We start from the raw sequence: 16,276 nt of genomic DNA, 5'->3' as shown, positions 1-16,276 counted from the left end.
TCCTATGAAGACCCCATTAGCTGACTGTTAGTCAAGATCAATTAGATGTTTTAAACAAACCAGTTTGGAAAGTATTCCTATGAAGACCCTATCAGCTGACTGTTAGTCATGGTTAATTAGATGTTTTAAACAAACCAGTGTGGTAGGTATTCCCATGAAGACCCTATCAGCTTACTATCAGTCAAACCTATCAGCATCAGACAAATTCTGATTCATTCAGACTAAAAATGATTCCTTATGTATGTATTTTCCCAATAAAAAAATCACTCCAAATACATGTATGATGCATCTGTTCCATCCATATGACTGGCTGTTGAAATGTTGGACGACATTCTTTAGTTAAGCTTGCTTGGTTCCAACTGTTACTGAATTATTAGATATTCTGAAATTCTGTGGATGTATTGATCTTTAATTAGGATGTTATCAAGTGTAACTATAATTAGGTTTCTATCTGTATCACATTATCATAGGTAAATAAAACTTTCCAGAATCATGTGTGTCCTGTCAGATTTTTTTACTACTCCAATGGTACATGTACGTCTGGAGATAACTCTGAGTTTGCACACAATCTATCAGATTGTTAAATCCTAGTCAACACTTTGACTTATAAGAGGTGATTAAAACGAATCAACCATTTCATACATGTCGGCTTGGAAAGTACAATAAGTTCAATCATCAACTTTCTCAACCTCTGACAGTCAACTACATTACCTGTTCATATTCAACACCATCACCCTCTCATAGTCAACTCCATCAGCCACTCAGAGTCAACTCCATCACCCCCACATAGTCAACTCCATCACCCTCTCATAGTCAACTTCATCCCTCATAGTCAACTCCATCACTCTCTCATAGTCAACTCCATCACCCTCTCATAGTCAACTCCATCAATCTCTCAAAGTCAACTCCATCAACCTCTTATAGACAACTCCATCACTTTCTCATAGTCAACTCGATCGCTCTCGCATAGTCAACTCCATCACCCTCGCATAGTCAACTCCATCACCCTCTCATAGTCAACTTCATCACTTTCTCATAGTCAACTCGATCACCCTCGCATAGTCAACTCCATCACCCTCGCATAGTCAACTCCATCACCCTCTCATAGTCAACTCCAACACCCTCTCATAGATAACTCTATCAACCTCCAAGAGTCAATTCTATCACCTAAAAGAACAGGAGTTTAAATTCAAACTTTTAGGTAATGATAAGAAAGCTGAGAAGAGAATGACAATTTAGATAATGGGTTATTTTTCTGACAACTCCCAGGTGAAATAAATTACATTCACTAAATGATATCAATAAATAACAGTGTTTTATTTAGAAATGAATATAAATATATTTGTATGTACAACAGAAACAGATCAACAAAATGGAGAGTACTACATTTTACACCAGCTGATAATATCATGGGGGAAGTTTTCTCTGGAAAACATACAAATTTTTAAATTCTGATGACTCTGTGGAATTTTTACCATGTGAATGAAAATGAAGCCCAATATATGATGAGTATTATTCTATCTTTCTTGAAGTCAAGGTCAAGCGTAAGTCCAGTGTATAATGACCATCCAAGGTCAAGCATAAATCCTGTGTATAATGACCATCCAAGGTCAAGCGTATGTCCAGTGTATAATAACCATCCAAGGTCATATGTCCAAGGTCAAGTATCCTGTGTATAATGAGCATCCAAGGTCAAGCATAAATCCTGTGTATAATGACCATCATCGAAGGTCAAGTTTAAGTCCAGTGTATAATGACCATCCAAAGTCAAGCATAAATCCTTTGTATAATGACCATCCAAGGTCAAGTGTATGTCTAGTGTATAATGACCACCCAAGGTCAAGTGTATGTCCAGTGTATAATGACCACCCAAGGTTAAGTGTATGTCCAGTGTATAATGACCATCCAAGGTCAAGCATAAATCCTGTGTATAATGACCATCATCGAAGGTCAAGCGTATGTCCAGTGTATATTGACTACCCAAGGTCAAGTGTAAGTCCAGTGTATAATGACCACCCAAGGTCAAGCATATGTCCAGTGTATATTGACCACCCAAGGTCAAGTTTAAGTCCAGTGTATAATGACCATCCAAGGTCAAGTGTGTATCCAATCTATACTGACCCACAAAGTTGATGGATGAAATCAATGAGTAGTGACCATCACAGATCAAGGAAATCCAACAAACACTGACCAACAACATCAGGATTACTCCTAAAACACTGTGCTGGATATTTGCTAAAATTAATTTCCAAAAGTGGCCAGACTGAAACTATGTTATTGCACTAACTACGATAGAAATGGAAATCAAAGGTTCAAACATTCGTATAGAATGTTAGACCTGATTTAGACACAATAGAATCAGTGTCCTGTTAGGTTCTGTAACACAGGTTGATGGCATGACAATGTTAAGCTGATCTGGTGATGTTTTCACTACTCCTTTCGTACTATCTCTCTGCTTTTAATTCTCATAGTTGTCAGTTCACAAATACAATCTTTATCATGATATGACAATGTTACACTATGAAGTAACATTTTATCCATCTGGAACTGAAGAAGTCTTTTTCTGTGTTTCTTTTACTCTTCTCAGAAGGCACACTATGTCTGCTGGAGATAACCCAGGGATTCGACTGGCCGCTGCTATCTGTAAACAAACCACAAGATTATAAACAGAAAAACAACAACAACAATGTTGTATACAATACATCTAAAGCTCCATTAATATGACTTCCCAAATAAATTCTCTTACTAATCATGAAGAAAGTACATTATTTCTTGTGTATGTAAGATCTATGCAGTTTAATATTGTGTGTAAGATCTATACAGTCAAATTATGTGTGTAAGACCTATGCAGTTAAATTATGTGTGTGTGTAAGATCTATGCAGTTTAATTTTGTGTGTAAGATCTATGCAGTTTAATTTCGTGTGTAAGATCTATGCAGTTTAATTTTGTGTGTAAGATCTATGCAGTTTAATTTTGTGTGTAAGATCTTTGCAGTTAAGTTTGTACCTATGCAGTTAAATTATGTGTGTAAGACATATGCAGTTAAATTATGTGTGTAAGACCTATGCAGTTAAGACCTATGCAGTTAAATTATGTGTGTAAGACCTACGCAGTTAAGACCTATGCAGTTAAATTATGTGTGTAAGACATATGCAGTTAAATTATGTGTGTAAGACCTATGCAGTTAAATTTTGTGTGTAAGACCTATGCAGTTAAATTTCTCTGTTGACATATATAAACATCTCTTGCTCATCTTGCATAACTCAGCCAGGTACTTAACCTCTTGTTATAATGGATAATTCTAACTTGTTTATTTTTACAGGAACATGAATTCATTTGTCAATGAATGAGTTGTTGAAAGTTGACATGACTTTTCAGTGAAAGTGGCCAAATCTAAAACTCACCAGGTTAAAGTCCAAAATTATAACTTTACCGTAACTTTTTCCTTATACATGGAAAGAATTCTTGTCATAATGAAATGTACGTCGTAATAACTACTGTAAACAATTGTTTTCTCCATATACAAACAATATGTATAAGCAGATAATGTTCGCGTTTTTGATGCTCCACTCACCGTAGATGGTCTGGCTTGGTCTAGTAGGTGTTTGGAGCTTTTGGGTATTGATTTAAAACTGGAATCAAAACATGAAATAGAATCCAGTAAAAGAAATTTATTTTTCATCAAAAACAGTAAATCAGGATTATTCTGTATCAGACTTGGAAAACTTTCAGACAGAAAACAGTGAATTTCCAAATTTTTGAATTAAGATTAATCATTCTCAGAAATAAGAATCTAGTTCTAGAGAAAGTCTGACTGATCAAAAGGCAGGGTCAGGGGAGAGAAATGATGCTATAAACAGATTTAATTATAATCTATGAAGACAAAATGTATATAATTTTACACCCACAGACAATAGACAGGTTAACATGAATTCTAAATAAGATTACTATTAAAAATATTCTATACGAGACTTATTACCTCATGTAATCTAGATCCTCAGGAATGAGAAGGTTCTCATCTTTTCTCACCTCCTCCATTGCTAGGCGCTGTTTTACAATAACACTCTCGTAGATAGCTGAAATGTAAATTTAACTGTTAATATGATCATCATAATGCACTATTAAACAGATGTTTTCAAATATGGGCTAGAAATGTGATTACACAGTAAGTATAGGGTAAAAATAGGATTACACAGTAAGTATAGGGTAACAATATGATTACACAGTAAGTATAGGGTAACAATATGATTACACAGTAAGTATAGGGTAACAATATGATTACACAGTAAGTATAGGGTAACAATATGATTACACAGTAAGTATAGGGTAACACTATGATTACACTGTAAGTATAGGGTAACAATATGATTACACAGTAAGTATAGGGTAACAATATGATTACACAGTAAGTATAGGGTAACAATATGATTACACAGTAAGTATGAAAAATTTACACAGTAAGTATAGGGTAACACTATGATTACACTGTAAGTATAGGGTAACAATATGATTACACAGTAAGTATAGGGTAACAATATGATTACACAGTAAGTATAGGGTAAAATATGATTACACAGTAAGTATAGGGTAAAATATGATTACACAGTAAGTATAGGGTAACACTATGATTACACAGTAAGTATAGGGTAACAATATGATTACACAGTAAGTATAGGGTAAAATATGATTACACAGTAAGTATAGGGTAAAATATGATTACACAGTAAGTATAAGGTAACACTATGATTACACAGTAGGTACAGGGTAACAATATGATCACACATTAAGTATAGGGAGACAATATGATTACACACCCTCTAGTTCTGTTGTAAGTACATACCCTGATTAAACAAGTTTTCAGCCAGCCTCCAGTTCTGTTGTAAGTACATATCCTGATTAAACAAGTTTTCAGCCAGTCTCTAGTTCTGTTGTGAGTACATACCCTGATTAAACAAGTTTTCAGCCAGTCTCTAGTTCTGTTGTGAGTACATACCCTGATTAAACAAGTTTTCAGCCAGTCTCTAGTTCTGTTGTGAGTACATACCCTGATTAAACAAGTTTTCAGCCAGTCTCTAGTTCTGTTGTGAGTACATACCCTGATTAAACAAGTTTTCAGCCAGTCTCTAGTTCTGTTGTGAGTACATACCCTGATTAAACAAGTTTTCAGCCAGTCTCTAGTTCTGTTGTGAGTACATACCCTGATTAAACAAGTTTTCAGCCAGTCTCTAGTTCTGTTGTAAGTACATACCCTGATTAAACAAGTTTTCAGCCAGTCTCTAGTTCTGTTGTGAGTACATAACCTGATTAAACAAGTTTTCAGCTTAAACATACCCTGATTAAACAAGTTTTCAGCCAGTCTCTAGTTCTGTTGTAAGTACATACCCTGATTAAACAAGTTTTCAGCCGTCTCTAGTTCTGTTGTAAGTACATACCCTGATTAAACAAGTTTTCAGCCAGCCTCCAGTTCTGTTGTAAATGTTTCAGTACTTCAGACTCAGTCTCTATCAACTTTTGTATAGGAACACCTTGTTTCAGTAAATCCCAGACACTGAAAACCACAAATCACAAAGCACAATAAGTACAACCAGAGAACTCTAAATGAGAAGATCTGACTATGCCGTATTAATAAACAGTTCTGTTTGCTGGGTTTATTCCCCCATAGACAGCCAAGGTAATTTTGAGGTGTGGTCACCTTGTAGTTGCTGGTGGATACATTAATGAACAACATACAGGAGGCCTGTCACATCACAAAGTAGTATTGGTTTAGGAGTTTTACTCCTGACAAAACCAGTTTTTTTTTTTTTATTATCAACAAAACTTACTCACAAAAATCAAATTAACCTTATGTTTTCCAGCTGTACAATATTGAAAGGATTTCAAAAAGATTTCATAAAGTCTTTGTTTAATGAGAACTGACAGAATATTGCACATCAGACATGCCAATGAAAAGCATCTTATGATACAGAGTTAGATACACAGCAGAACCAAACATAAACTTCATACAGCTGTTTTGTCCTTCTAGGACTTGTAAGTGATGCCAAAGGCCTAAATTTGTAAGCCTAGGAGGCGACTGAGAAAATTTAAAATTAAATATTTCACTATTTCATAAAATGCATTTTTCACACAAATCAATTGTGTAATTAAGGACATATGAAACTTTCAATGCTAACATACATGATATTTGTAATTTCATAAATAATCCTCCCTCCCAATCCTACAAAAGAAAACATGACTGTGAAACATTATTGAAAGTAAAATTATTCAAAACATCGGTTTCTGACACTGGTTTGCTTCCACACAATACATACCTACTGGAAGTTTCTTTCTTTTGATGTGGAAAACCTAGACGTTTATTCCAGTCCGAGGAAATTCTTTTGATGTATTTGCATAAGTATATGTTCTCTTCTAAGTCTCTATACATCTCCAGCATTCTGTTGTATCTAAACTCATCAACACAGCCTGCCTTGTAACCTGTCAATCAAAACAGCCTGTACATTATCAACCAGACAGAAACCACAGTCTGTATATTATCAATTAAACAGAAACCACAGTCTGTATATAATCAATTAAACAGAAACCACAGTCTGTACTTTATCAACCAAACAGAAACCACAATCTGTACATTATCAATTAAACAGAAACCACAGCCTGTACTTTATCAACCAAACAGAAACCGCAGCCTGTACATTATCAATTAAACAGAAACCACAGCCTGTACTTTATCAATCAAACAGAAACCGCAGCCTGTACTTTATCAATTAAACAGAAACCACAGTCTGTACTTTGTCAATTAAACAGAAACCACAACCTGTACATTATCAATTAAATGGAAACCACAGCCTGTACATTATTAATCAAACAGAAACCGCAGCCTGTACTTTATCAATTAAACAGAAACCACAGCCTGTACATTATCAATTAAACAGAAACCACAGCCTGTACATTATCAATTAAACAGAAACCACAGCCCATTATATAATAGTTGTTAGCAAGTGTGTTAGGTTGACCAAAATCCTGTAAGGAATAACGAAGTTAGAATGCTGACAATTTTCTAAAAATAGTAAGGTTGGCCTTGACCTTGACCCAATGACCCTGAAATTCAAACACTTTCAAGACATTTTGGTGCTTTATAAGAAAGGAATGAAGCCACCAGAGTACTGACAATTATTTTCTAAAAATAGCTACAGTGACATTGACTGTGACCAAACAACCAAGAAATTCAAATTTGTTCAAGATATTATTGTTGTTTTGTAAGTGTTTGAGCTTTTGATAAAAATAGTGTAAGGAACCTGGATATTTCATATGTACTCAGAAGAATGGATGGACAGACAAAAAGTAGAATATAGAGGAAAACAATAGTTTCCCTCCCCCACTCCAACAGAGTTCACAAATAAGGAACAAAGGAATTACATTGATTATATTGAAATGTATTTGTATATGAAAAAGGTCCCATACCTTTCTCTGTTAGACGCTGGTCTGCATTATCTGGTCGTAAACTCAGTCGATACTCTGATCGACTAGTGAACATTCGATATGGTTCATTGGTTCCAAGGGTTGTCAAATCATCCACCAGAACACCTATATAGCCCTCTGTTCGATCAACCGTTAAACTCGGTTTCTTCTGTACTTTGAGAGCTGCATTAATACCAGCCAGTATACCCTGAAAGTTGATCCAGTCACTTAAATACAATTAGCACTTGCTAGGACAGAAAGCTTACAACTCTCACCACAGATGTTGATTTCACAGTCTGATGATCAGAAATCGGGTCTTGATCGCTCAGGTAAGGTTGGTTCTCAGAAGTAATTTTCAGTATATTTCAAGCAATTTGGACACAAAATCGGTTTTGTATTTGGAATTCAGGGGGATTGGTACTGAATAATTTTGTATCACTATTATAAAGAGGATTTCATTCCGTACATTAATATTTTGTCTGGTTTCAAGAGGTGATCAGTTTCCAGAAGAATCGATATGAAGAAGATGCATTGTGTTCTTTTTCATTACAATTTATTTCATTTTAAAATTTTAGCTTTCCTGATGTATTATAGAAAACATATGCCTGCAGAGATGATTTAGGGACTAGCATTGTATTTGTATTATACTTGGTGAATGTCGCCAGACGTGACACAGAGTTTTATTGTTGGCGTAAAACTGACCTGTGCTGCTGCTTCTTCGTAACCTGTTGTGCCGTTGATCTGCCCAGCGAAAAACAGATTCTGGATCCTCAGGGTCTCAAGGGTTCTACTGAGTTGTCTAGGGTCTATGTAGTCATATTCAACACCGTAACCTAGGAAACAGTGAGTCATATTAACCTGTTAAACTGTAACTAGGAAATGAAACAGTAAGACATCAAGCTGTGTAGTTACACCATAATCTAGACAACCAAACACTCTGATTTATATCAGACAAAGCATTATGTCTTAGTTTCCTTAGGTTGTTAAAGCACATCATAAATTGGAGCCAATCTAAGAACTATAGGAATAAACACATCAGAATGATAAAATGTCCTCAACCAATTCAAAGCCTCAGAATGTTCAATTTTAAAACTCTCCATGATGTACAAAGCCTTACGTATGCCCTCTCCAGCTCACAGATATTCCCAAGTACATATCAAACCTTACAATATCAGCCATCTTCAGGCCGTTAACACTGATCATTACTCATCAGCTGGCCTTCCAATATCTGCCCTCTCCAGCCCTCTCATACTCACCAGTACACACCAGGTCTTACAATGTGTGCCCCATCCAGCCCTCTGACACTCCCCAGCACATACCAGGCCTTACAATGTCTGCCCTCTCCAGCCCTCTAATAATCCCCAGGACATACCAAGCTTTACAATGCCTGCCCTCTCCAGCCCTCTAATAATCCCCAGGACATACCAGGCTTTACAATTTCTGCCCTCTCCAGCCCTCTAATAATTGCTTGGACATACAATGTCTGCCCTCTCCAGCCCTCTAATAATCCCCAGGACATACCAAGCTTTACAATGCCTGCCCTCTCCAGCCCTCTAATAATCCCCAGGACATACCAAGCTTTACAATTTCTGCCCTCTCCAGCCCTCTAATAATCCCCAGGACATACCAGGCTTTACAATTTCTGCCCTCTCCAGCCCTCTAATAATTGCTTGGACATACCAGGCTTTACAATTTCTGCCCTCTCCAGCCCTCTAATAATCCCCAGGACATACCAAGCTTTACAATGCCTGCCCTCTCCAGCCCTCTAATAATCCCCAGGACATACCAGGCTTGACAATGTCTGCCCTCTCCAATCCTTGGATACTTCGTATAACCCTGATTTGGTCCTCTTCAGGCATAGTAATTCCGAGACCACTTGGGTAAACCAGCTCATTGTTGATACCTGCCATTTGAACAACAACAGAAAATTTATATTGAAAAATCAATCTTCTATCCTTTCAAGTCATGCATCGACAAATTGTGCAATTAATTCTACATTGTATTTCACATGGGACTATAACTGTGAGTTTAGAGGTTCCCATACTGGTCAATCGACAAATTGAATCAAATTTTATTCAAGCTAAAAGTTCCTTTCAGATATATTTACAACATTTCAATTAAAATATGATTTTTTTCAATATCCTGAGGATATTACATTTCAACAGTGACAGAGTTTATACTATTGTCTTCCTCAAATAAGACCACTGACAACTGCTGAAGATATCAATATAACTTGTATTGTACTTTATACCAACCTTCAGGTTCTAACCAAACTTGATGTGAACGACCTTTAAACCTCAAGACCTTTGACTCTAAAGAGGGACAATACCTATAAAAAATATACAACAAAATTTTTTTTTTAAGTAGTTGCAGTATTGAGGATTATGCCATGAAAACTCTCAAATCATGGCCAACAGCCACCTACTGTCACAAAAATATTATTTCAATATTCATCATTATTTACAAACAGTATCAATGACAAAGGTATGTTGATATTGATTTCAATTAAGATTGAGAATTATAATTAACTGCCATTACTATATTTCATTATTTCTTTATAAGTTATCTCCCTTCATATGAAATTGTTGTCATCCATTCTGCCATTCCATAGTACACCATATTTTCAGTGTGTTGCTGAATTTCAGGAAAGGGAGTGAACAATTAAAGATTTTTGATTTGAATATCTAGCTATCAATATATTCTTACCTTGGACCGTTAATTTCTTCTCTCACATGGCGATTCTTGTCCATGGTTTCCAAAACAATCTGATCAACTTCTGGGTTAGTTTGAGTCATGTGACAGTTAAGTTGTTTGTCAGCCTGTAAATAAGTCAGAAATATTTAATCTATGGCTTTCTTTATCAATCTAAACAAAGATACATACTTAAAACAAAATCTGATTCTGAATGTTCGGACTTTCCGTCGATCAAATCTATCAAGTTCAAAGCAAAATAAACAAACCAATTATATCAAATATTTTACAGGAACAATCAGCATCTCCTGTATGTTTTGAATAAATGAAGTTAAATTCAAAGAAATAAAACTCACAGGTATCCAAACATTGTCATTGATGAAGGAGAAAGGTCTTGGAGGGTCGTCTGGCTTCATGACTCCTGTCTTGGAGAAGTCAACAGTCTTGGCATCCAGTCTGGGAGGTGTTCCTGTGTTAAATATAGGGTGAATTATGTTTTATTTTTAAGTTTGATAGTCTAATAATGGAACTTCCAAGTCATGAGACTAGGGACCAAACAAAGTATTTGTACATAGTAATATTTGTTTTAGTCGGAGTTCTCTAATAACTTTACAGTGTAAACATGATAAAGCAACAAAACTTTTGCATTTTACATCATTTTTTTTTTTTTCATTTCCATCTCACATCTTTGAAAATTTTCAAAACACAAGACAATAATTAAATTTCTCGCCAAATTTGTATCTGTATCTTTTAATTTTATTCTGAATTATGATTATTTTGTTCCAAGACAACAGAAAGGAGACTTATGTGTCCTGGCTGTTCCGCGAATGAGTGTTAAAGCATAACAATTAATAATTTTTATGTTGTGATTAATGGTCCTAGGAGTTAGTACAGGATTGCAGACAAATTATCCTAACACATTATTAAGTGTTACTGGATTGCCTGCGATACTGTACCAACCCCTTGGTCTATAAATCCAAACACATAACTGTACATTTACTAACCGGTTTTCAGTCTCCCTAAAGTGAAGCCAGCATTCTCAATACTCTTGGCCAGACCTACTGATGGTTTATCATCCATTCTTCCTGCAGGCCAGGTGGTCAGTCCAATGTTGATACTACCCCGTAAAAAGGTTCCCGTGGTCAGCACCACTGCCTTACTGTAAACACTCGCTCCATTTCCTTTTTAAATGGATAAACAATTACTTAAGTTTTTAATAAACACGTGAGGTTTAATATTGTTACACAAGATTTTTTACATGCATATTCATTTCACTCTAATAAAACTTCGACACATCACATTTCCATGAAATTTAATCTGACAATTTATAAAATTTTAACAAATATCACAGTCTCTAAAACTATTTCTGATGTATAGATAAGGTTATTGGTAAATAAAAGATTGGGTAATCATATAGTAAATAATGGTAAAGCAATAAGGCATCAGAACTATCTGGAAGGATTTTATCTATAAATCATGAACACATGTAACCTCAGAGATAAAGGCTGAAGTCAGTGAAGCGTGAAATGTAGATCAAATTCAGTGAATAAAATCTATATTCTGTTAGAAAAACTTATGTAAAAAACTCTTTGTCTTACTTAAAACACACTTAAAAGGCCTTGACCCCTGTGACCTTACCCAGCACAACTCCTATACAGGCCTGTTTGGTGAGATTATGTTGAGGGTTGAATGGTTCTCCTAGGATCAAATCCTCAACAGGGGAGGCAACCACGGTGAGATTTTCTGTTGCCATGACATCTTCCTGTAAGTTTTTCTTGTACAGGTCTCTGTCTATCTGAGCACGTACACCCTGTAACATGACAACAGGTTTTCTTTACTTAGGAACAATTCTTCTCAATGCCATGAAAAAAAAACAATGAAATTACCCACTGGATTTAACAGAAATACTGGTTGTAATCGTGCTACAATGACCTGGAGCCCACTCACTTATGGAGACAAACATGTTTGTTAGTACTTCAAATGTAAAATTTCAAGATTATATTGGGACAGACTTACAATTATGAATACAGGCCTTAAAGTGGCTTTGTCAGGACTACAATTATGCAAAATAAGCTCAGTATGTCCATTACTGTAAAACACTTTTGCAAATACTTCATTTTGCATGCTTACCACTTCAGACATGTTAGCAAATACATAATATCGCGAACACTGATTTAGGAATGACTTTGAATGATGAGCTATTTAAGACCTCAACTCTGTTGAAATCCAATATCCTTAAACGAGCCAAAATAGATGTCATCCAGATGACTCACCTCACATATTAATGCAATAATAAATTGCATGCAGAGTATGAGTGACTTAAAGTATTAGTTCATAAAGGAACAATCCACATAGCTTGTCAACATTATAAATGTGTTAACAAATCCTCTACTGGAGCTCATTATGAGAAAGACTTCAGATACAGAGCAATAATGTGATGCATGGGCTTGTCTGCTGAAAAGTTGGGAGTTGTTATAGCCAAAGTAAAGTCTGTTAAATGAAATAATAAATAAAAGGACACAAAGGTAAGTTTAGAACATAATTTCAGTTCAGTATTACCAGTAACAAACAATGGCAATTGTAGGTAAGTGAACAAGGTACACTCTATGACAGACAAAATGATGTAGATCAACTGCAAAAGTCCCTGGACTGTTTACTTTGGTTTTAAAACTCACACACACCTACCCAGACAGCTGGTCCTTTGCTCCTGTTCAAAACTTTATAATGGATTCCAGATATATCTGTAAGGTAAAACAATAATAAATTATTATTTAACAGAAAAACAAGAAATTCTACAGGGATTCTGACACCAACCATTGTATGATCTTTATTTGATATTTGCCAGGCAGGGTCAGATATGGTCAATATGCACATACCACCAAACTGTCCTCCTATACCGAGTTATTTCAAATAGAAATTAAACAAATCATGCACAAAAATTATTTTTCTTTAAATAAAATACACTCAAATTTACCCCTCCCCAGGGAGAAATGTGAAAACCTAGGAGTCATGAAATTCACAATTTTGGTAAAGCACCTAAAGAACCTCCATCCATGAAGAGTATTTGATTCTATCACATCTGGATCTTGAGAAGAAGATTTTTGAAATTGGAATCAATTTGACCCTTTTTGCCCTGCCCCTCAGGTCCCTTGGGATAGGGGACTACATAATTCACAATTTTGGTTTATGTTTGACTGTGAAAGATTCCAGCAAAATATCATGAAAATTGGTTGGGGGGGTTTTGAGAAGTTGAATATGTCAAATGGATGACAGACAGTGCACAATTATGGAATGACACATGAGGACTTAGGAGTGGTAAGTTGTCACTGGAGACTTTGTTTCAGGTCACCTTAAAGAGTTAATTATTGAAATGTGTAAACCTGTATTTACAGGTGCATTTAAATCTTATTGGTATTACAATGCCATTCCAAACAGAATCAACAATATATATTTACCACAGATACGAGCACAAACTCCTCCGAGGGCATCAACTTCTGTCATAAGGTGTCCTTTACCTATTCCTCCAAAGGAAGGATTACATGACATCTCACCTACAACAGTGTCGTATCATTAAATGTCAAGAGTTAACACTGACAGTCCAATTTCAGGACTGAAACTAAGTGTGAATAGTTAGATTTTAATTTAGTTGAGAATGTCCCACTTTTATAAAAGTATTTTCAAACTTTTGGAAAAGACTAGTACACAGGTATTCATTATGAACCTGTGTGTTACCTATAGTTTCTATCTTGTGAGTGACCAGTAATGTCCGGCTGCCGAGTCTTGCTGAAGCACATGCTGCCTCGGTCCCGGCATGTCCACCACCAACAACAATGACATCATAGCAAACAGAGTCTGAATCACAGTTAACAGAATGAGAGGTCAGAGGTCGCAGAGAATGTCTTTGCCACAACCAGCGCCATCTCTGAAAAGTTATCGGTATACCTAAAACAAGAGAAAAACAGAAATTTAGATTATTTTGTAAAACATAATAATTGTATGAACATAAATGTAAAAGTACTCTTTGATATTCCTGGTCAATAATGAAATACGGAGAATGCACCTACACAAGCTCCTGGCTATGATGGAAAAAAAAAAACACTTAAAGATCACTGTACCGACATATTGACACCAAACCCAACAGACATCACCATGTGTTCAAGTGTAAGATTCAATCCCCTTACTGTAGCAAATGGTCAACTTGTTTATTCCTATCAATACAGTAGCTAGTGCAGCAATCATGGCTTCTGAGACATTACAGAGTCCCTAAAGGACTGGCACCAACAGGTCCTAACAGGGTGAGCCACTTCAACAGAGGTAAATGTTATGTCTGGTGCACCACAAGGTCTGTCCTTCATCCTCAATCTTTTGAAAGTTGTACAATCATAAGTCAAACTTTTCACAGACAATTATTTGCTGAAGATAAAAGGACCAGAGGACACAAAAATACTCCAGAATGAGTATTAAGTGTAAAACTACAAAAACAGAAAGACATAAAGAGAGCCATTTGCTCTAAATATCCCATGCATTAAAAACATCAATTGGCATCCGATTCAACAAAGACCTTTTTTTGCACACACATACAGAGTAGACATTTGGCAAGGGATCGAGATTCTTTGGCTTCCTGCTAATCTACAAGGCTTCCCACTATATGTTAAGGCACAGGTATACATCTCTAGCACAACCAACACCAGAGTATGAATCTTTTATATGGAGCCTTTATTCTCAGCATTCATTCCATCAAAACAAGATTGTACAAACCAAACTGCTAGATTTGTAAGTGCTTCTACAGTAATGATGCTGGTTGTGTTATCAAACTGATTTGGGATCTTGGATGAGAATCTCTAGAATCTAAATAAGACCAGGTGTGTGTCATCATGCTTTACTGAATAATAAATTGATGTGAGTCATAACACTAACAGGACCAAACTGGACCTCCATCTTCATCAGAAGACAGATATCCAGCAGGGTTGACACGAACATTCATGAGCGATCATCACCACGAATGCTCTACCATCTGGCATCACACAAGCTTTCAAGATGGCCTTCAGTAATCCATACAGTGTCTGAAGCCTCAACACAGTAATGCTTGCTGTGTATTTTAGGCCTGCTATCCATGTACATTCCACAGCAGCAAACGCTCTAAATGAGTTTGCTCATATATTGACAGAAGTGTGATTTAAGGTAAAATAAAATGACATAAAGTGAGTAGTCATAGTAATATCAATGTGTGTATGAAAATAGTGACAGCTTACTGTCAAAATGGATCTTCAACTTGACAGATTACATTGCTAATAATGAATAATTTATTTATTTTTTTCTGAAATCAATTTATTGTTGGCATGAGATAGCACCATGCACATGGAGTGAAAATTACAGAACTGGAATGTCTTGTTAAATATTTATGGTCGTTATGTATGACAAAAACATTGCATTTCTTAAAACGACCATGTGTGAACAGGTCAATGCATTAAATATACATAACTTTTTTCTTAAGTACAACACCTGTTTCATGTGATTGTGTGGTGTAAAATATGTAAATAACCTGGTGTTTATTGTGCATACCGAATTGCTTATCCACAGATTTTTTATAAGTTTGGAGAGTACATTTTTCACCGTAAAGGCCTAACCTGCCACGACACAGTTTCTTTAATACCCGGTAGTAAAGTAGTCAGTGATGTGCCAAGTGTAACTTTCCTGACTTTTTGACGACCGATGAACTTTACGTAATTAACAATCTTTTACGTTGTGTCAAAACTTTAAACTTTATGCATAAAACCATCTTTCAACAGTTTTGATGAGATTTGGTGAAAGGGAGAAATGTGCTGTCAATCATTAAATAGTCAGTTAACGAGCCAATCTCAAATATATATCTGCAAGTATATACTCACGGTGACTTTTCATGGAGGCCGCCATCTTGACAATACTAATTTAGAAGTCGAAAACGGATAAAATATCCGGATATTTACAAAACGAAAAACAGACTCACATGTGTGAAACGAAATCGTTACTTAATAATAGAATAAATAAATCTCTTGACGCAGGCATTAAGAACAATCTCATTTAATCCTTTTGAAGATGAACAAATCTTTTGGCAAAACATAATGTACACAGATATTGATATTTACGAGGCCT

The 16,276-nt window shown here is 35.7% G+C and overlaps 1 protein-coding gene across 1 annotated transcript; it reads right to left on the bottom strand.

The window, feature by feature from the left end:
* Nucleotides 1-1,686: 1,686 nt before the first annotated feature.
* Nucleotides 1,687-16,057, bottom strand: LOC132555215 (protein MTO1 homolog, mitochondrial-like). Its single transcript, XM_060219599.1, has 17 exons — nt 16,033-16,057; nt 13,877-14,086; nt 13,600-13,695; nt 12,830-12,885; nt 11,783-11,954; nt 11,149-11,325; nt 10,501-10,613; nt 10,160-10,272; nt 9,709-9,782; nt 9,240-9,356; nt 8,156-8,286; nt 7,457-7,661; nt 6,310-6,472; nt 5,434-5,549; nt 3,981-4,077; nt 3,576-3,633; nt 1,687-2,641 (listed from the first exon to the last, which is right to left on the bottom strand). Exons 1-17 carry the CDS (start codon nt 16,055-16,057, stop codon nt 2,534-2,536), a joined length of 2,031 nt encoding a protein of 676 aa, XP_060075582.1. The 3' UTR covers nt 1,687-2,533.
* Between the last annotated feature and the right edge of the window lie 219 nt (nt 16,058-16,276).

Source organism: Ylistrum balloti, unplaced genomic scaffold (assembly GCF_031769215.1).
Source record: "Ylistrum balloti isolate Yb309-2 unplaced genomic scaffold, AGI_CSIRO_Ybal_v1 Utg369566, whole genome shotgun sequence".
Classification (NCBI taxonomy): Eukaryota; Metazoa; Mollusca; class Bivalvia; order Pectinida; family Pectinidae; genus Ylistrum; species Ylistrum balloti.
The sequence above is the reverse complement of the archived record's forward strand: the minus strand, read 5'-3'. Positions and strand labels throughout refer to the sequence as shown.

What these genes read in the sequence shown, in the direction of transcription:
- LOC132555215 (XM_060219599.1), bottom strand. Translation starts at nt 16,057, where the DNA reads ATGGCGGCCTCCATGAAAAGTCACC. An exon ending in ACGAAGAAGCAGCAGCACAG is followed by an intron (nt 7,662 to 8,155) that starts GTCAGTTTTACG and finishes ATCAACTTTCAG; the next exon opens with GGTATACTGGCTGGTATTAA. An exon ending in GAGGATCTAGATTACATGAG is followed by an intron (nt 3,634 to 3,980) that starts GTAATAAGTCTC and finishes TTTTGATTCCAG; the next exon opens with TTTTAAATCAATACCCAAAA.